Here is a 22,435-nt window from a genome sequence, read left to right on the forward strand (position 1 = left end):
TTTAGTTCTTCTAGGTCCTTGGTAAATGTTTCTTGTATTTTCTCCATTCTATTTCCAAGATTTTGGATCATCTTTAGTATCATTACTCTGAATTCTTTTTCAGGTAGACTGCCTATTTCCTCTTCATTTGTTTGGTCTGGTGGGTTTTTACCTTGCTCCTTCATCTGCTGTGTATTTCTCTGTCTTCTCATTTTGCTTAACTTATTGCGTTTGGGGTCTCCTTTTCGCAGGCTGCAGGTTCGTAGTTCCCGTTGTTTTTGGTGTCTGCCCCCAGTGGCTAAGGTTGGTTCAGTGGGTTGTGTAGGCTTCCTGGTGGAGGGGACTGGTGCCTGTGTTCTGGTGGGTGAGACTGGATCTTGTCCTTCTGGTGGGCATGGCCACGTCCGGTGGTGTATTTTGGGGTTTCTGTGAACTTAATATGATTTTAGGCAGCCTCTCTGCTAATGGGTGGGGTTGTGTTCCTGTCTTGCCATTTGTTTGGCATGTGGCATGCAGCACTGGAGCTTGCTGGCTGTTGGGTGGAGCTATGTCTTAATGTTGAGATGGAGATCTTTGGGAGACCTCTTGCTGATTGATATTACATGGGGCTGGGAGGTCTCTGGTTGTCCAATGTCCTGGACTTGGCTCTCCCACCTCAGAAGCTCTGGCCTGACACCTGGCTGGAGCACCGAGACCATGCCAGCCATATGGCTGGGAAGGAAAAAAAAACACAACGAACAGATAGAACCCCAAACCAAATCGTAAAAGCAAAACTAAACAGACAAAATCACACAAATAAACATACACACAGTCATGAAAAGAAAACAAACTAACAACAGCAACAAAAAAATACGAACTGTCAGCACCCTCGGACAAGTGGTAAAAGCAAACCTAAACAGACAAAATCACACAAAGAAACATACACATACACACTCACAAAAAGAAAAAAAAAAGGAAAAAAAAATTTTTAAATATTAAAAAAAATTAAATTAAATTAAAAATAAAGAAAGAGAGCAACCAAACCAATAAATCCACCAATGATAACAAGCATTAAAAACTAAACTAAGATAAACATAAAAACCAGAAACAAATTAGATGCAGAAAGCAAACCCCAAGTCTACAGTTGCTCCCAATGTCCACCACCTCAATTTTGGGAACATTTATTGTCTATTCAGGTATTTCACAGACTCAGGGTTCATTAAGTTGATTGCGGAGATTTAATCTGCTGCTCCTGAGGCTGCATGGAGAAGTTTCCCTTTCTCTTCTTTGTTCACACAGCTCCTGGGGTTCAGCTTTGGTTTTGGCTTTGCCAAAACCTAAAGGCTCTTCCCCGCCCAGACAGGAGGGCGTTAAAGCAGCAGCTGATTAGGGCTCTCTTGCTCACTCAGGCTGAGGAGAGGGAGGGGTACAGTAGTCATAATTCAAATGCAGGATGAGCCTGCAGTGGCAGAGGCTGGCATGACATTGCTAAAGCCTGAGGTGCGCTGTGTGTTCTCCCGGGGAAGTTGTCCCTGGATCACGGGACCCTGAGAGTGGCGGGCTGCACAGGCTCCCTGGAGGGGAGGTGTGGATAGTGACCTGTGCTTGCACACAGGCATCTTGGTTTCAGTAGCAGCAGCATGAGCATTTCATGCCCGTCTCTGGGGTCCGTGCTGATTGCCCATCTCTGGAGCTCGTTTAGGCGGTGCTCTGAATCCCCTCTCCTCATGCACCCTGAAACAATGGTCTCTTGCCTCTTAGGCAGGTCCAGACCTTTTCCCGGACTCCCTCCTGGCTAGCTGTGGTGCACCAGCCCCCTTCAGGCTGTCTTCACACAGCCAACCACAGTCCTCTCCCTGGGATCTCAACTCCGAAGCCCGAGCCTCAGCTCCCAGCCCCCGCCTGCCCCAGGGGGTGAGCAGACAAGCCTCTCGGGCTGGTGAGTGCTGGTCGGCACTGATCCTCTGTGAGGGAATCTCTCCGCTTTGCCCTTTGCCCCTATTGCTGTGTTACTGCGTGGAAACTTTTCCTCCTTCACAGCTCCCTCCCAGAGATGCAGGTCCCGTCCCTATTCTTTTGTCTCTGTTTTTTCTTTTTTCTTTTGCCCTACCCAGGTACATGGGGAGTTTCTTGCCTTTTGGGAAGTCTAAGGTCTTCTGCCAGTGTTCAGTAGGTGATCTGTAGGAGTTGTTCCACATGTAGATGTATTTCTGATGTATTTGTGGGGAGGAAGGTGATGTCCACATCTTACTCCTACGCCATCTTGAAGGTCTCAATTGGTTCATTTTAAAGATACATTTCCTACCTCTGGGTAGATATAAGTGTAAAACATGTTTGAGAACAGTTAATAATTTAAAGGGTAAATCAAAGGATAAGAAATCTTTGTGGTTACTGTTCATTAATTGTGTGACTTTTTGCAAACAAAGCACCAAACTGTTCAATATATATTTCTTCATTTGGAAACTGCAACTGTGATAACCATTTACCTTGTGTATTATGGGGGAGGCAGTGGAGTGAGGTAGAAAGAACTCTGAGAGTTGCAAGATGTGGTTGAAAGCACTGATTCACTGTGTGACCATGAGCAAGTCATTTTACCTGCATGAGACTCCATTTCTTCATCAGCAAAATAAGGATATTAGATGAGAGTGTATTTGGAAGGCTGTCCATCTCTATCCTTCTACAATTCTGAGTTGTAGTTTAAGAAATAAAAATGTTAAAGTCTAAGAAGTAAGAGCCATATCAACAGAATTAAAGAGATGGCCAAAGTTGGGGGAAAAATTTTTTTTTCTTTATACATCTGTACAGTCTCAGCCTCTTAAGTAAATAGAAACTTGGATTACTTTTATAGAAGGATAGAACAGTGTTTGCAAAGAAACAGAACTTTCTCTCAGGATGCCAATGAATTTGGCAGGCTGATTGCATTTGTGTTTCAAGAAGAAATGTAGCCAAAGGTCTCTGAAGTACATTGAAACATGACTTGCCCTACCCTCATATTCCTCCCACACCAAATGAGTTATTGTTTCTACAATCAAATTAGATTAAGGATTTTTGAGAAGTACAGTTGTGTCCTCATGGACCACACTTGTAAAGATAGCAAGTTGTATCATTATCACTTCCCCAAAATGGTCTGATTTTTCTGATGCTTTTGTTTCTGAATGAACCACACTTTATGTCAACAAAGAATCAGGGAAATTATTTATTTCTCAACAAAGACTAAAGTAAAAGAGGCCAGGGTAGGCACATCATAAATATTGTTGAATGAGAGTAGCAAACAATAAAAATAGGAAAAACAAAACAAAACAAAACAAAACAAAAGACAGAATAAGGATGCCACAGTGTCTGGAGAAGCATTCCATAGTGAAGTCAATTTGTAAAAAGCTAGCTTATATTTAGGTGACTCCCAACTAAACTGTCTAAGTTTCTGTAATATGGTACAGCAGGAAAAAAGAGGTAATTTTGAATTTCTCAATAAATGTACAATAAAATAATATACAGTCATCTGTTTGTCCAGTTAAAAAATATTAACTGTGTGCTTACTCTGTGTCTAGCACATTCTGAATATATAGCAGTGAATTAGCATACAAGGTTCATTCTCTCAGGGAGCTTATATTCTGTTGGAAAAAAGGTATATATGAATGAAATATATACACACACACACACACACACACACACACACATATACATATGAGTAAATATATCTGTGATAGTGGTATGGTGAGATTTAAAATAGATATATGACTGGGGGTGGTTACTTTAATTCATTAGAGAAGGTTTCTTTAGGAACAGACATTTAAGTTACGATCTGAATAACATGAAAAACAGTGAAGAGAACACTCTAGACCAACTAGTGCAAAGGCTCCAAGGTGGGAATGAACTTGTTAAATTACCAGAACAGAATAAAAGCCAGGTGGCTGGAACACAGTAGACAAGGGAGGAAATACATGATGAATTTTCAGAGGGTGTAGGGGTATAAGGTATTTGTATTCTATTCTAGGTGTTGTGGGCAGCCATTTAAAGGTCTTAAGCAAGAACATGGTGGGATCTGATTTTCATTTAAAAGGACGACTTGGGCTGCTGTGTGTGAGAAAACAATTGCAATAGTCTAGGCAGGAGATCATGGGGCCTAGAGGGTATCATCATGAATATGGAAAGAGGTGGACCTTTGAAAGAAAGAGTCAGTAGGACCTCATGATGGATTGGAGTTAAGTAAAAGAGAGGAATTAAAGAAAACTTGTAAAGTTCTGTCCTGGCCAATGGATGTGAGGGCATGTACTGGAATGGGGAACACTAGGAGATGGGCAACTTAAGATGAGATGAGATTTAAGAAACCTGTTTTGGGCTTGTTAGTTTTAAGACACATATTAGACAATCCAAGTAGAGATGTCACATAAACAGTGGGGTACACAATTTTGAATTTCTGGGAGTATTACATATTACATAAATTATCTTTTTTGATTCTCACGTGATTCTCCTGTATCCAATCATTCCCGTTTCCAGAGGAGGAAAATAACATTTAGAGAGGTTGAATAACTTCTCCTAGAGCACACAGTTCATAAGTAATAAATCTAGAATTCAAACCTTTCTTGCATCTCCAAACTGGATGCTCTTTCCACTATGTAATACCACAGTGAAGGCACCTTTCTAATGCTCTCTCTGATGCAACACAGCAAATGTTCACAGTGTACCAGGTACAAAGAAGCACAGTTGCTTTGATGCCATTATTCCCATTTGGTGACTTGGTGATCAGCAAATGGTTTGGCAATTTCAAGTTTGAAATCCCTGGAATCCACTCAGTGTGGAAGTGTAATGTCCACATTATTTTTTTTCTCAATTTAATGACTTCTGGAATACAACAGGACCATCCTTACACTTGCAACTAAAGATCTTATGAAAAAACAACTAAATTCTAATGTGTTTCTCAACAAATTTGGTTCATATACTTGTTAACCAAAAATTGCCAGTTCATTTTGTTACCATTTTGAAAAGAATCCTACCCAATAAAATAGCAGTAAAATTGAATACCTAGTTACTAAACTTTTAAAAATGTTTTCTAAGGTAGGGAAAGTATAAATCCCAATCAATGATGGTGAAATGCAGAGGAATTTATTATCCTATGGTCCAAAAGCTATGGAATTTGACATCGAATGTCCCAAGTTCAAGTCTTAGGTCTGGTAGATTCTCTTGGCGATCCCTCAAGTTGTTTAACCTCTTGCTTTCCTCATTAGTAAAATAAGGGTAATAATATTTATGCAAAAGAGTTGCTGTGAGAAACAAGTGGAATAGTCCTGTGAGATAACTTTGTACACTGGGAGTACCTGTTGGCTGCTATTATTATTCATATAACACTACACAGTATGTTTTATTTTGTATTTCTTAATAAGCATCATGAGCCCAATTCACTCTCCCTTCTGATAATGGTGAACTATTCCTTATGGTTACCCGGATAAAAAAGAAGAAAAATCGCCTGTATAGGGATGCCTCTCATTCTCCCTCCTCTCAAAAGCAAATCTCTTAAACTCCATCAGTCCCATGTTCCCACAGAAGCATGTTCATTATTGCTACCATACTACTCACATCAACCATGCACTCATATGAATAACAAATGTGTATTGAGGACCCACTATGTTCCAGGCTCTGAAGGAACTAAACATCAGTATAGAAAAAAGATTGTGATACATTTCTGCCCCTCCAGCAGTTCACAGTCTTGTAAGAGAATGTCTCCTCTGTATAAAGTTATTTATCTGTACATCCCTCTCCCCATCCTACACCTTTACTCCCAGCTATGAGCTCTAGAATGCCAAGAACACTGTCTTGGTCATCCTTAGTTTCCTTTATAACACATAGCACAGTACATTTCTCTTGGTAGGTGTCCAATAATTAATTATTGGATCAAAAAAAATCTTTTGTAGTGTGTTTTTTAAAATATCAAGGTGTACTAGTGGACTAACAAGCAAGATGTTTTTCCTTATAATGTCTCTCTGGTTACATTTAACAGCAAGTTAAAATTAGATCTTTTCTTTTTTTTTAAGAAACAAAACCATAGCAACTGTGATGTTGAATGTTTCAAAGAGCAAATTTTTAAGGATTCTCTTTTACTGGATTGCCCATGTTTGAGCTGCCTATTTCAATCAAAATGCTAATAAATAATTTGTTTTTCTAATAGCCATGTAAACCACTGATTGTATCTATGAAGTGATAGAATCTCCCACATAAAACAGAATGCTTAATGAAATGCTTGTAGAAAAAAATAAATGTGTTGAAAATCCACTGAATAAATTTTTAACGGTTACCCCTTGGAAATGATTGAACATTAACCTCTCCTTGTTTCTAGTACCTGTATTTATTATAAAACTTTCAAGATTGTTCTGTTTCATATCAATATTTGCTGGAGATCTTTTCTTAAGGCATGCCTCTATGAGGAAATCAATCTTACAGTCTTCTAAATGAAAGAATGGGCATTTTTACAGAATGTTATCAGTGAATACTTCTTTGACATACATAATGATTGTCTAATAGTTTTCTCTAAATGTATTTTTATTGAAGTAATGATTAAAGTGTAACTCAGTGCCTCAGGAACACTGACTAATGTCATGTTAATCAACTTGACAACTAAAAAAAAAAAAAAAGAAAGAAAATGAAGAGGTTGATAGTTTAAATCTAGTGGTAGATGATTCACTTGAACTATCAAAGAAGAAAATGTACTTTACCCAGGACCAAATTTAAAACAAAACCAAACAAAATCTAGCGAAACACCTCTCACAAAGTTACAAAACCATACCTTTAAAAAAAATCCAATTTTGTTTCTCTTAAAATGTTTAAATTAGCCTTTGATTCACAGCATCCATATTGATCAACATCTACTGAATGTCTACTCTATGCAAAGCACTGAACTAATGTCAAGATAAGTAAAGCACATTTCTACTTTTAGGGAGCTTAGTGGAAGAAATAAGTCATTCACGCATAATTGCAATGTAGAAAATAGGACTATAAATGACGTCAGTATTCTGAGGAGGGAGAGGCGGATAACTTCTGGCTAGGTTTGGACAGGTAGAATGAGGTGAGAACAGGTAGATGGCGAATTCTTAGCAGACAGACTGGAAATAAGTATCTTTTTGGAAGTAACAAGAAGTTCCCCTTGACTTCAGAGCAGTTTACAGAAGGTGTGCTAAATAAGTCTGGAAACACATATTGGGCTAGCTGGTGAAAGGCCTTAAATTCCAAATTATTTAAATGGAGTTGTATATTTTTTTTAAAAAGCTGTAAGTGAGCAGTTTCATAACTATTCTGTAGACATGCAACAAGTTTTATAAAGAACAGGCTCTAAATCTGAAGCTGAAGTCACCCTGTTTGGAACAACACTGAAAAATATTGGTTGGGTTTGTCCATGCTTTTTCAGCCTGTACATTTACACCGCTTTTAGACATTAGGGTATTTATTCTGGGTTTTTGTGGGGACCTGAATTATGTGTTTCTTGGACAAATTTGGAATACTTGCTCTTCCAGATGTTTGAAAATGTTACAAATGTTTTTCCTCTGATTGCTCTATATATACAGTGTAAACTTTTTGCCCCTCTATTATTGTTTCTTGTAAAAAACTGCACTGAAGAACAAAATTATGATTTCTATAGAGAGGTTTAAGGACTAATGAAGAAATACCCAGAAGCCTGTTTCTTAAAAACAATAAAACTTTCTTTCTTGCAAAGTAAAAAGGCGCCAAGTTGGGATGGGGGTGCAGACAACTGACAGGAAGATTGGACTAGGGGAATTTGAAGGAAAAGAGGCAGAGGGAGGGAGGGAGGGAGGTGGAGGGGAAGAGGGAGAGAGAGAGTGAGAGAAAAAAAAAATTACCTTCTACAAGAAGTGGTTGTAAAGATAAGTTTATGTGTTCAAGAGATACGAAATAAATACAAAAGAGAGAGGTAATGCCGCTGTAGATGTTAAATCTGTTACTAACTACAACCAACTACAGATATTCTGACACATTTTAGCTACTGCTGCTTGAAGTAGGGAGAGAGTTTAGAAAAGATACGTGGGAGATACTATGAAAATTTTGAAATAGCTCACCGACATTTCCTGTTTGTATTTTCGAAGCTGATTGTAAGAACAAATATGAATCAGAGATCCTTAAAATCAGATATTTTGAGCTTTAAACAAGTCTCAAGTGCTTCACATCTCTTTTGCATTGCAGATAGTATTTGACAAAGAGGGGAACACAAATGTAATTTCTATAGTATTCATAAGTATCAAGCTTTATTTGGAACTTAGCCACACTGCAGTATATAAATTTACTAAAAATTTCACATGATGCTTAAAAGAATTATACAATGCATGTGGGGCACTGGAGTTGTGCTACTTCCATTTCTGCATCTCTGCTACTGAAACTTATCAGTATAAATGTGTCCATCCACTGGAGATCTTAATTCAGGGACTGAAGCTAACTTTTCTCAAACTAAACCATATGTGGCATAAAAGGGCAAACATAAGATAGAGTTATGGTAGACAGTATTTTCCTCACCACACTGAGTAGCCACACTAGTGGTCCAAAAGATATATTGGATGCCAGCAATGAATCCAAGAGAGGAAAAGAAAACAGGATCTTTCCCGAAGTAAAGCTGTGGTAATGGGTCTCATGATGACCAGTCATGGCTATCTCCTTCAATACTGAGCATAACACAGACTGGCAAAATTTTTAATCTTTTAGGTGTCTTCCCCCCCATAGACACAAAACTCTAATACATCATTATAAATCACTGGGGAAATATTTTTCTAGTATTCAACTTTTGCGAATTAACATCCAAGACAGCTGTTATTAAAATTATTTGGAATGCGATCTTTCGTATGAGATAATTTGGATCATAATAGTAGATGTTTCAATACGTCCACGTTTGACCTAAACCTTTTTCTGATGACACAAGTACAGTGGTAGGGAGGAGGAAAGTGCCTCAAAAGTTATAGTCATACATACAGTTTAGTATCTTCCTGTACTTTCCTTAAGAATTACTGTGTCAAATTTCAGGGTCTTTTAAAGGTTTTCTGGGGCAAACCAGTCTTTCAAGCAAACAAATGAAAATAATCAACATCATTAACAAAATCATAAGATTTGAGAAGCTAGTCAAGACTTTATCTTGAGTCAGGCATTGTCCCTGTAGTAGATGAAAAGAAGCAAGAATGTTAGCTTTTATCTCATTATTATCTTATTGTAATACTCTGCCCTTCTTTCTTGCATTTTCTCTTTTCTTTGTGTTCTGATGTGAGTTTCCTATTAGCTATCCTAAAGAACAGCATGCTTTAGAGGAAGTACCCCAAACTAGGAGTTAGTGAGTAGAAGTCCCAGGGAGGAAATAGCAATCCAGGTTCTGCTAATGACCAACAGTGTAACTTTGACAAGCAAATTACCCTCTCTATTCCTTAGTTTCTTTGAAAAATGTGGTCCTTACTCCTATTTATCCTACAGAGTTGTTTCCAGGACAGGATATGATAGGTGAAAGAGTCTTAAAAATAGGTCTTAACACATTTTATATTTTGAAACTAATCTAGAAGCAGAAATGGTATGCAGAAACCTTTAAGTCAAAAGACTGTTAGTTATATTTTTTGAACATTAGTGATTTAGGAAAATGCCTCATCTTCATATAATACAATATTGATACCATTGCTACAAAAATATGAATAAAGTAGACTGAAGATGAATATGTGACTCCATATTTAATGAGAAGGTGAAGGCCATGTTCTTCTGCTTTCAAGTCCGTTCTGAATAATAGTTACCTTTAAAGCTGTTTAAACTTGAGATTCCCATTCCTAATAGAAGAAACAAGTTGAGGAAACATTGTGCTCATAACACTTCTGGAACATTTCCTTTCAGAGGAAGCAGCTGTGGTTTCTTTAGACTCCCAAGTCTATTATGCAGGTTAACAGTATATTTTATAATGAGTTCTAGACCACCTGCCTTCCTGAGGAAATTAATATTGAGATAGATTTTTTTTTTGGTCCTTTTTTGTCCTCAGTGGCTATGTATAAGCTTTTCCTATTCAATAAGTTTGGGCACCCCATAAAAATGTTCATTCAACGTTATTCAGCTATAGATGGTTATTTTTTAAAGACACTGTCTAAATGTGTTTTCAACAAATTCTTGGTGAATTTTGAGACTGAAACATATACTTCTCTAGTAAAACAGTCAGCAGATGATGTACATACAGTTTTACTTTAAGGGGATAAATACCTATAATGAATTTAAAAGTGTTTTCAATGAATTTGACTATAGTCTGACTAAATTAAAGCCACTGGAATTTCAAAATTTTGTTGTAATTATTTGTCTTCTTCTCACCCCTACAGGTGTTTCAAGGGGAAATCAATGGATTCAGGAAGCAGTAGGAGTTTGGAGAATACAGTAGATAGGGTCTATCCTGATCAACTTGTTCCAAAGATAAACACAAGCAAGAAAATGTCCACCTTAGCAAACCCACCCAGCAGCCTGGAAATGCCACAAGAGATTAAGAAAAGCTGTGGAGATAAACAGGTAGAAATCACAGCTGAGCGAATAAAAATGGCAAAGAGCATCAAAGAAAAACAAAGCAATGATTTAGAGAAAGTGGCCTTTAAACGGAAGGCAGAAGGTGAAGAAAAGCCAGCTGGAAAGAAACAGGCAAAGGTAATAGAACTTGACAGCCCATTGATCACCATGCCTCTGCCTCAAATCCCCTTAAAGAGTATCATGGATGTGGAGGTGAAGTTGGTCTACGTTGATGAAGAGGACGTGAGCTATGAGTTTGTAGAGTCCTACATGTCCACTGGCAATCGGCCAACATGCCAAGCTGCTGAAATAGTAGTAGACCCTTTCCGTGTACCTAATTTCAGCTTTCTGCCTCAGATTGACAAATGGCTTCAGGTAGCCTTAAAGGATGCCAGCTCTTGCTACAGACAAAAGAAATACGCCGTGGCAGCAGGACAGTTCAGAACAGCATTGGAGGTATGGGATTAAAAAAAACATAGATTGCTGATGGGAAGTTGTGAAAGGGAAAGTTGTGATTACATTGAGCAGTTCTGATTATACTGTAATGAACAGCGATCATGGGGTGAAAATATTGAATGATATCAAGACTATGCAGTTCTCAGTTTACATAAATAAGATGTGCCTGCAAATTAATATGCTTGTGTGCACTTGACATATAGAAATCACCCCAAAAGCACATCTCATGCATTTTCTCTAACAAACTCTGCAGTGGGTAACATATATTAAAATGCAGTTGGTTTTGTAATTTAGATGTATACCTATAAAAACCATCAAGTTTTAGTACAGTGGTGGTGGGTAGAGTATAGATCCTCTAGAAATAGGCAGTTAATGAATATACAAATTGTCCCCTTTTGATATGTAGTCTTCATGATTAAACATAACCATCTTACTTTTTAGCATGGGCTGATAATTTATGTATAATACTGATTAAAAACAAAACAACACCATTTTACCTTACCATCAAACTTCCCTTCCCTTCCCATTCTACTGAGCTTTATGAATAATTATTTTTCTCTCTGCAAGCAGGTAAGTTGGTCAATATCTTGGCATAAAGAAATAGCCCATGGGCTAAAATAAATGTGAGAATCACCAATAAAACACAAAAAAGGTCATGGGAAAAACTGCACCATCTCATGACCCACTGAACTTATAAAAGGACCAAAGTGTGTAACTAGAACTACCATTGGCTTGGCAACATTTGTGACTGCATATTTAATTAACTACAAAAAAAATTTCAAGGCATTTTATATATGCCTGGTGGCTACTGGAGATTTAAAAAATGAGTTAAGACAAGGTGCCTCCCTCTAACAATTGGTGAGGGAGAGAAAGCAGTAAACAGTTAAATAGAGATGGCATAAAGGAGAGACTGATCCACCATGGAACCTGGGGCATGGGCAGGAGTCAGATGTGAGATGTTTGTGATGGATATTTTAAAAGTATTATTTACACTGTTACTTGCAGGTTAAAAATGACTACATCTACAATGAATTATTAATGGACAATACTAGACAATGGTGCCCCTAAATATTTAAAAAGAAATCCTAGGCACAAAAAAGGAGGCCCAAAGAGACATGAAGTGGTGAGACAGTGCACAAACAGATGCATCTATAAATATTTCTGTCCTTATAAAGGATCATTTACACAAAGAAGCAAAGAGTGATGCACTATGTAAACTTCTGAACTACGTAAAAAGTGCCCCCAAATTAAGTTATCCACAAACCACTGAGAACCCTCTGCTGTTCTTTGAGCTAATGACCAGAAGCCACTGACTGGGGAAAGGAAGCTAAGTAAAGACTCCAGGAAGAACCGTGGGCACTTCTGCTAGGGCTATTTTCAGGTGAAATTTGGTGGCAGGGCGGGGGGCAGGGTGGTATGCAGGGCTAAAGGTGTAATTTTATAGATAAAGGAAAAGAATCATTTTGGCAATGGGAAAAAAAGGCATAAAATAAGAAAGAACATAAACTTCAAGTTAAGCCTAGGTAGAAGTAAAAGATATTTGCAGTAACTGGAAGAAAATATCCGCTTTTCCCATAAAACCCAGTGCTCAAAACTGTAAAATTTGAATCAGGTTTTAATGACCCCAAGATGTGCAACTGTACTGGAAAATGCTTGTGTTCTGACTCTGCTGTACACATCCTCTCTCTCTCCCATTCTCTCTCCCATTCCCTCTCCCTCTCTCTCTCTCCCTGCTTCCTCCCCCTCCCTCAAGGGTTTTTAGGAAAGTGTTGGATGCTGACACTAATTACTGGTAATTAACAAAAGTAATTATTTGGAGACCAAAACTTAGCTTAGACATCTGGCCTAGCTTTTGTCTAATTACCTTGGGAGTTAACTTTGGAAATTTTACCTAGAATGTCTCTTAATAAACCAAAGTTACTGGGAATAGAAAAGATTTTTAACCTCTTTAACTCTTTCCTCTCCTGAATTTAACTTCTCTTGAATTTAACTTCTTCAATACTAAGGGTTCTCAGGTATTACTTAATGCATCTCTTGCTTTTCCTTAGGTCCTAACATGACTAAGATAGGATGGATGACAGAGACCAAGGCATATTGATAAGGATCACACCTGAAAGATAAATGCATCAATGAATATTTCAGTGTGAAGTTAGGATTAGATTTGGCTGCAAGTGACAGAAACCCAAAATACCTGTGTCTAAAGCAAGAGAGAAGTTTTTGTTTGTTTGTTTTCATATAAATGTTAAGTAGTCAAGCACTGGTATGGTATGATCATCAGGTACCAGATTCTATTTTGTTCCTCAAGATGTAACTGTGACCTCTTGATCAAAATGCCAGCTCCTGTTGGTGTCATCACACCCACCTTCTAACCAGCCATAAGAGGGCAAAAGGAAGGAAGGAGTCACCCTGCGTCCTTCCGAGCACACTTGATGGGAAGCTGCACACACCATTTCCATTTTTTTTTTTTATTGACCCGAATTTGGTCATGTGACTGCACAAAGCTACAAGGGAGGCTGAAAAATATGGTCTTTATTCCCGATGGCCCTAACATTCATGGTCACTAACATTCTAGCTGTACTTTCATGGGGAAAGGAATAATTATTAATAAAGTAAAGACCTATAGGAAAACTTAAAGGTCTGGGAATGTGCAAACCGTATTTTTCTTATTCCTATTACTGAAGAAGAAGGGGAGAATGGGTATGGCTATTGAAGGATAACTAGCAACTCTCCCATGGAGTGATTATTACATGGGAGGCATTGTGAGGCATATAAAATGCTTGGCAACTGAGTGGTACAGAGTCAGATGTAGAAATATACAGAAGACTGGTTGTGGTTAAAGGTAAGACCAAAAAAAGAAACAGAAAGTAAAAACTGGGGAAAGGCCCCGGAAATTTGTGAATATTTATTAATAGACACAATAATTTCCAACTTATCTAATCAACGCATTAGAATGTTCTGCTTATACATTAGTTTCCCTGTGCTCTTGACAAAGTATTAACTCCTTTTGTTTTTATAACATGGTCACAAACTAGACAGGTACATTTCTGATATTTTATAAATGAAAAAGATAAAAATGATATGCAGTGATTCAGAAGATAACAGTTCAGCTTCCAAAAAGCAGTCAACTTTAATCTTTTAGGATTTTAGAACACAGGAAGCATTTACTTAAATATGCTTGATGAAATAATTTATTTTTCTGTGCTTCCTTTTTACTGTATAAAGTTGAACCAGTTAAGTAGGTTAGATTAGTCCTTAGCTCTGTGACTAACTCATCAATCTTTGTTAAAATCAGTCATCAGACTTCCCTGGTGGCGCAGTGGTTAAGAATCCGCCTGCCAGTGCAGGGGACACGGGTTCGAGCCCTGGTCCGGGAAGATCCCACATGCCGTGGAGCAAGTAAGCCCGTGTGCCACAACTACTGAGCCTGCGCTCTAGAGCCCATGAGCCACAACTACTGAGCCCGCATGCCACAACTACTGAAGCCCGTGTGCCTAGAGCCCGTGCTCCGCAACAAGAGAAGCCACCTCAATGAGAAGCCCGCGCACCACAACAAAGAGTAGCCCCCACTCGCCGCAACTAGAGAAAGCCCGCGTGCAGCAACGAAGACCCAACGCAGCCAAAATAAATTAATTAAAAAAAAAAGTCAGTCATCATTTGCTCTTGTGTTTGAAATCACAGCAGAAATCATACCAGATGGGCAAAAGGTACAAATTGAAGACAAAAACCATAAATTCATATTAAATCACAGTTTTATGCCTAGATGCTATTACCTATAATTTTTAAAGAACAACTATATAAATTCACCCCCTATTAAAATAGTAAGGATTCTATAAAAAATAAATAAATAAATGTAAGACATTGGCCTCATGGGCCAATGAGGCATATTAGGCAATACACACTATTCCCAATAAATTGCTTGGCTGTCAACAAAAAGTAAGAATAGATTAATTAATAAACATGCTAGCTGTACTTTCATGCGGAAAAGAATAATTATTAATAAAGTAAAGACCTATAGGAAAACGTAAAGTCTGGGAATGTACTAATGGTATTTTTCTTGCCATTTATAAGTTAGCAAAGGTTCTAATAATTTTGTGGCATGCAACCTAAACCATACCATAATTTCAACCTTATAGGATCTTAGTAATTGAGAGGCTTCCACCTTTTGAATTAGAACAGATCTATACCCACCCTTTAAGATTCACAGCTTCAAACAATCCCATTGAACCAGCCAAAGAAGACAGACCACAACTTATCCCTCACCAAATGGAACTTTCAATTCTTCCAATTTCATCATGTAGGAACCCCTTGAGGGTTCCACCTTGAGGTGCTAATATATTTTTTTTTAATATCTTGGCGCTCCAGTCACTGATCTGTGAAGTTAGAGTAATAACTCACATTTATGGAGCTCTTTCTATGTGTCAGGTACTGTATTTTACATTCTGGGAATATTTACGTTCAATATTCCATTTCACTTTCACAATAAAAATGTGAGATGGGACTATTATTATTCTTCTGTTGCTAATGAGAAAACTAAGGGATAGATAGGTTAAGTAACTTGCTCAGGGATCAACAGCTAGCAGTTGTAGTAACAGGAGTAGTTGAACCAAGGTGATCTGGTTCAGAGCTCACCACCTTAACCACTATGCCTTTGCTACTCTAAGTGAGAGTTTGTTGGAATTACAGAACTTTGGACTGTGCCAGACCTGCAGAATCAGGATCTGCATTTTAACAGATCCCAAATGGTCCTGGTACACATAGGAGTTTGAGGAGTATTACACCCGGTGAGATGCTGACCCTAGACAAATTTGCCCTCCAATTAAAACTGTGCAGTTTGGTCCCCAATGGAAAATGCTCTATGCCCCTTGCTAATTTCATAGGAAAGAATTTCCTTTTAAGCAATTTTTTCTATAACAATTGTTCAGAATTGGGGGAGTTCAAGGACCTTAAAACTCTAGTTAAAAGTTGGAAGGGGGAGAGGATTGACCTTGTATCTGTATTGTACAAGAACATTACAAAAATTACCATCTATTATCATCATTATTTCATTAAAATATGGAGCAGTTGAACACCAAAAAGATAGAAAATAGAAAGGGCATACTCTCAAAAAAGGGCATACTCTCAGAATGAAGGATATTTTTTAAATAGATTATAATTCAACTTTATGAAAAGTTGACTAAATTGTCTTTTTTTTTCATTGCCCCTTGGATCAGTAAAGTATTGGTCTGAGAACCAGCTTTTGGGAATCACTGTTCTAGAACACATTCCCTTTATGGTAAACATTAGGTATCCAGGACGACTGAACCCGCACCAGGGCCTTCTTATGCGATTACTTCCAGTGTAATGGAATTTGTTATGAGGCAGGTCAATTTTGGAGCCCATCCAAGGGGGTTTATTTAATGAAGTAGCAAAGATATCTCATTATAGGGCAGCCTCACCTATAATTGCTCTGCTGAGAATAATTCTGTAGCAAATCTCTAGGGCATGAAAATGTGGACATCCCAGAAAGCTTAATTTAAATGGATTCTAACAGAGATAGTTCCTAGTCCAACATAATCAGGAAATCAAGAGTTCACCAAATTCGCTGGATGCCTGAGCTGTCTTTTTACACATCTGTGGATTTGCATAGAGCTTCAGTATGCATTTCTTAAACTCCCGCTGGGGTCCAGGCCCATTTATTTAGATAATCATCACAACAACCCTCAAAGACAGATATTATCTTTCCCATTTCACAGATCAAAAACAAACAAAAACTGACGCTCTAAGAAGTTTAAAAAACTTACTTAAAGTGCCCCAGCTAGTTTGTGGCAGGGCTGAGGTCAAATTCAGGTGCCTTGATTTCACATCTGGAATTCTTTACACTCTTGCTTTTCATACTTTAAAGTTTATAGAAGTTGTACAGGAGTATTGTTAAAAATGCATGGGGTCTGTGGTAGCGCATCCAGATGCCTCATTTCATATAAGCTCCCAAATGATGTCCATGCCGCTGGTCCAGGGACCACTCTGAATAGCAGAGATTTATGCCACACCACTGGTAGGTTTGCAAACACCTGCCATTGCCCATCTGGCGAATTAGCAGTAAGCACTTCGATGTATCTAGCTCACATAATCCTAGGTGGCCACGAGGATACAGAGCTCTGACGGACAGAGCACTGAATATGGAGTCAGATTATCTGTACTGGATAGTGCTTCTGGTACCTAATTGCTGTGTGACTTTGAGCAACTTTCTGAACCTCTTAGAACACTGTTAAGCAGGAATGGTAAGAACTAATGGCCAACCACAAGGTGCTTTCGCAAAGGACTCCTTGTTGGGAAACATGATGAACTCTAAATCCACGTTCAAGTTGTCACTGTGTTTCTCAAGTTCCTCATTTCCCTGTACAGTATGTATTTAACTTACAACTTTAGCACCCCAAAGGATTTTGACCAATTCAGTAGTTTATCATCACTTTAATCCATACCCCTTTTTCCTTTAATTAACATTAAAAATGTATAGTATTCTTTTAATGATATATGAAATTCAGTCAAAGCAAGGGACCAAAATAATTCATTGCTTTTTACTCTATTCCCCCCTTTCAGAAGCAGTGAACTAAATCAAACAATATTTTGAATTCTTAACTGCTTCTCACACAAAAAAATATGAGCTTTCACTTAAATGCACAAATTGTTATGCTAGAAATAGTTCATTTTTTTCTTAGTTGTCACATAAATTGACTCGAACTCTGTATGGTCAGAATTAAACACTTCAGTTTTTATCTTGATTGTTGCCCTCTTTGTTCCATCCAGGGGCACCATAGCTAAGTATTTAATGATAAAAAATGTTGCTTAAATGCTAGCAAATTTACATAGCAGGAAAATACAAAACAAATGCTCCTCTCAATCTCAAAGGCAAAAGAACAAAATTAGATATAGCCCTATAATTAAGCACTAATTAAATAAAACTAATCTGTAGAAGAGCAGGATTTGTCACTATAAGAAAAAAGTATGTTAATGCCACTAACATCACTGGCTGTTTCAGCCTGACATAGTGCTAGATGCAGGGAATGAGACAAATATAAATAAAACTTAGTCCCTGCCCTCAAGAAGTTTTCCCATTGTGGTAGAATGTGGAGCGAAGAGGTGAGGAGGAGAATTTTTCAATAAATAAGACTATAGTATAATTTGTATAACATTTACAAATGAAAGAAGGATCACGTTTCATATAAAAATATTATAAATCTTGTAGATTCTTTTTTTTGTTGTTTTTTTGTTTTGTTTTAACATCTTTATTGGAGTATAATTGCTTTACAATGGTGTGTCAGTTTCTGCTTTATAACAAAGTGAATCAGTTATACATATACATATATCCCCATATCCCCTCCCTCTTGCATCTCCCTCCCACCCTGCCTATCCCACCCCTCTAGGTGGTCACAAAGCACTGAGCTGATCTCCCTGTGCTATGCAGCTGCTTCCCACTAGCTAGCTATTTTATATTTGGTAGTGTATATATGTCCATTCCACTCTCTCACTTTGTCCCGGCTTACCCTTCCCTCTCCCCGTATGCTCAAGTCCATTCTCTAGTAGGTCTGCGTCTTTATTCTCGTCTTGCCCCTATGTTCTTCATGACTTTTTTTTTTTTTTTTTTTTTAGATTCCATGTATATGGGTTAGCATACGGTATTTGTTTTTCTCTTTCTGACTTACTTCACTCTGTATGACAGACTCTAACTCCATCCACCTCACTACAAATAACTCAATTTCGTTTCTTTTTATGGCTGAGTAATATTCCATTGTATATATGTGCCACATCTTCTTTATCCATTCATCTGTCGATGGACACTTAGGTTGCTTCCATGTCCTGGCTATTGTAAATAGAGCTGCAATGAACATTTGGTACATGACTCTTTTTGAATTATGGTTTTCTCAGGGTATATGCCCAGTAGTGGGATTGCTGGGTCGTATGGTAGTTCTATTTTTAGTTTTTTAAGGAACCTCCGTACTGTTCTCCATAGTGGCTGTATCAATTTACATTCCCACCAACAGTGCAAGAGGGTTCCCTTTTCTCCACACCCTCTCCAGCACTTATTGTTTGTAGATTTTTTGATGATGGCCATTCTGACCGGTGTGAGATGATATCTCATTGTAGTTTTGATTTGCATTTCTCTAATGATTAATGATGTTGAGCATCCTTTCATGTGTCTGTAGGCAATCTGTATATCTTCTTTGGAGAAATGTCTATTTAGGTCTTTAGATTCTTGACATAATCACAATCACCTAGGGGAGCTATTAAACATACACACACACACACAAACACACACACACACACACAGGGGTGCCCAAACCCACCCTCAGAAAGTCTTATACAATTGTCTGAGGTTCAGACAATGACCATGCTTGGGGTTCTGGTATTTTTAAGTTCCCAGAGCAGCTAAAAACAGTTGAGAACTGCTCACATAGAAGATCCTTCTCCTTTAAAATTACCTACAATAGATGTTAACCCATGTGTGCTTTTTTAAAGGGAATTAAGAGAAGTAATATATAAACATTCTAAAGCTATTACAAAGCATCAAGAAAAATGTGAATGTCACTGTCGTGAAAATTTACTCTTTGGAAACTTACATTTAAAACAATCTTCTCATATTCACTTAAAAAGCAAATTAACTCAATGACTACTTTTCTATTAACACTAATAAATAGGTTGATACTAAACACCAGTCAGTGGTTAGTTAGCATGTGTCTCTAAATTCATGCCATTAGTGATGACCTCACAAAAAATGAATTACTAATCTATAGGAAGCCGAGCAAGATCTTTTCAGTGATCAGGATCATTTTCATAGTTTACGGGTCATCGTTAGGGGTTGGATTCAAATGACAGTTAACCTTAGGGTATTTTTAAATGTAGTTAACTCTGTTTACATTGATGTGAATCAAAACTCAACCAACTCACTCACTGAAGTCTTACACAACCCTAAACTGTAATTCAATTTGATGATTCCATGTGGAGGTTCACACACATTAAAAAAAAAAAAAAAGATGACTCGTATCCAAATATTGGATAATGTTGCCCAACATCTCTTCCACTATCCAACTTTCTAAATTTCTTGCAAGGCTTTCAAAGCCAGATAAAGTTTAAAACAGCAATCCTCTCTCTCTTTCCCCTACCCCTTTCCAGCTTTCATACACAACACAGTGTGATGTTCAAACAGACTCTGCATGTAATGAGCAGATGAGGTCCACTTAAATTTGTTCACAGGAATGTAGAACAGAGTAAGGTTGTGGTTACTCTTTTGATTCAGATGATCTAGAAGAAAGTTAGGGGAAAACTTTTCTTTAATCATCTAGTTTAACACTTTGGTTGCCTCATTTGACATTCACTAAAATAGAGAAGACTTTCTTTCCACTTGAGAGATGATTCTGTTTCTATCAGAGAATTAGATAGGCAGGGTGTAATAAAAAAGGGGAACCAAATTTTCATTACACTCAGTATGGTTTCCTTATTTTGAATGAATTGTTATGAGTACTGAGAACACTGGATTCATATGTACTTGAAGTCCGCCACCAAAATATATTTTATATCCAGAAATAACTTCTGGAGTACTTGCTTTGGGATATGATGATGATGATTCAAATTATGCTGCTAATCTATGAGTAACTAATCATTGATTTTGTGGGATACGTCTTACTAAGAAATCAACCACAAATTATTAAGTGACAACTTTCTCACTACTTTCTGTCAACTTGTTGGGTGATGTTGGGGTAAGATCACATTATACGACAGGGATTTGGTTCTCAAGAAACTTAGATTCAAGCTTTAGAGAGAAGTTCTATAACTGTAAGGAAATTAGAAATCTATCAAGTGTTCAGTGATGTGCAATGGCCGTGTAGAACAAAGCTTTAGGATAGGAATGTTTGATGGAGTTTGTGATACACATTTATGAGCATGAACTCGGTGGCAGGCACTTTATCTATACTAACACCTCTAATTCTCACAGTAACCCAGTGAGTTGGGAACTATTATTATTCTCTATTAAAGATAAAAAGATTAAAATGCATTAAGTACTCACAGAAATGCTGAGAGGATTTGCGGTGAATTTAAAGGTTTGAATGAACCTCAAAAATAACTGAATGGAAAAGCGGGTGGGTAGAGGGGACAGAAAATGAGTGTGATATTGGAGACAAACATTGCTAACAGGATGGAGAACTTGAGGAAAGATGCATGAAACCTAATAAGGACAGCAAAGAGATGGGTGGGCCAGAGGAAGGCGTTATTATGAAATAAAGGTGGAGAGATAGAGCCAGATGCTGGATGGTCTTAAAAACCAGGCAGGGGAAATCGGAATTGGTATTTAAGGCAATAAGTGGGTTCTTGGATAGGGAAGTAATGATATAAAAAAAAAAAAAGAAGGATTGCTTGAGAATCAGTGAAAAAAATATTGAATAGTTACACTTTAGCAACACTATGCTGGTTACTACAGGAGCTACAAGGAAGTATAAGATTTCAATCTTATAGCTCTTTATCCTTTCTTCAGTTACATCTATAATATAACTATACTGTTCTTATAGTAGACATTTTATTTGCTATTCTCCAAGTGTTGATTTTGGGAGAAAACGGCCAGGGGGATGAGGGTGTGAAGGAACTAGAAAGAGAAAACTCCAGGGTAAAATAGGAATGCGTAGAATGTTCCTATGGAAGAAAGTGCAGGGCAGAATAGGGAGAAATAGAGCTAGAAGAGCTAGCAGGCTGCCAGAGAGCCATGCATACCTTGTCAAGATCTTGGCCATTATTCAGTGAATAACAAGAGGCCTCCCAAAAGCATTACTGTGGGGGAATGATGGTGTCAATTACATATTTATTTATTTTTGCTATATCACTCTAGTGTATGTAGAGAACAAAAACAGTGCTCAGTCTCTGGGTTATATCTTATTACTGGGTTATGAAATTAATTTAATGGATTGTGACCAGCATTATGTTTAATGTGTATCAATAGAATAGCCATACAATAGAAAATATCAGAGTTCATGAAATATTGGAAAGTTTTACGCTGTGAAAATTTTGATCCTGTTATATACCTAGGTATATCTATATCTATCCATAAATAGAAATGTACCTAGGAAGAGGAGAGAGAAATAAATTAATTTTGCTCTCTGTCTAGCTCTGTGTGTGTGTGTGTGTGTGTGTGTGTGTGTCCGTGTTGTGATGTAAAATGTATTTCTTATCATGGATCTTGGTCAAAAATATTTGAAAACCACTGGTTTAGAGGCAGATTTGAGAGGGAAAAGACTAGAGGCCATTAGCAGGTTATACCATGACAATCTTGATGAGAAAAGTAAAGGGCAGAACCAGATAAGCAATAGTAAGTATAAAGAGGAGAAACCAAAATAAGGGAGGGAAGGGAGGGAGGGAGGGAGGAAATAAAGAGGGAGGGAGGGAGAAAGGAAAATGTTCACACCTTAGTGGCAGTTGAGAAACAAAGAAGCATTTTCTAAGTATCAAAGTGCCACCAACTCAGGAACCTGAGGTGAAGAAGATGAATGCAATT

At 37.7% G+C, this 22,435-nt stretch overlaps 1 protein-coding gene and 1 long non-coding RNA gene across 2 annotated transcripts in view; both read left to right on the forward strand.

Moving 5' to 3' along the window:
- The window catches only part of LOC309629817, a 613,218-nt gene that overhangs the window by 368,099 nt on the left and 222,684 nt on the right, over nt 1-22,435 (forward strand). The gene's annotated exons all lie outside the window — the stretch shown is intronic.
- Nucleotides 9,463-22,435, forward strand: part of SPATA16 (spermatogenesis associated 16) — a 224,464-nt gene continuing 211,491 nt past the window's right edge. Inside the window, exon 1 of the mRNA XM_082394297.1 lies at nt 9,463-10,920. Coding sequence (XP_082250423.1) covers nt 10,306-10,920 — 615 coding nt within the window. The 5' untranslated portion in view covers nt 9,463-10,305. The remainder of the gene's footprint in view (nt 10,921-22,435) is intronic.

This window comes from Balaenoptera borealis (assembly GCF_965194805.1).
Source record: "Balaenoptera borealis genome assembly, chromosome: 5".
NCBI classification, from domain to species: domain Eukaryota; kingdom Metazoa; phylum Chordata; class Mammalia; order Artiodactyla; family Balaenopteridae; genus Balaenoptera; species Balaenoptera borealis.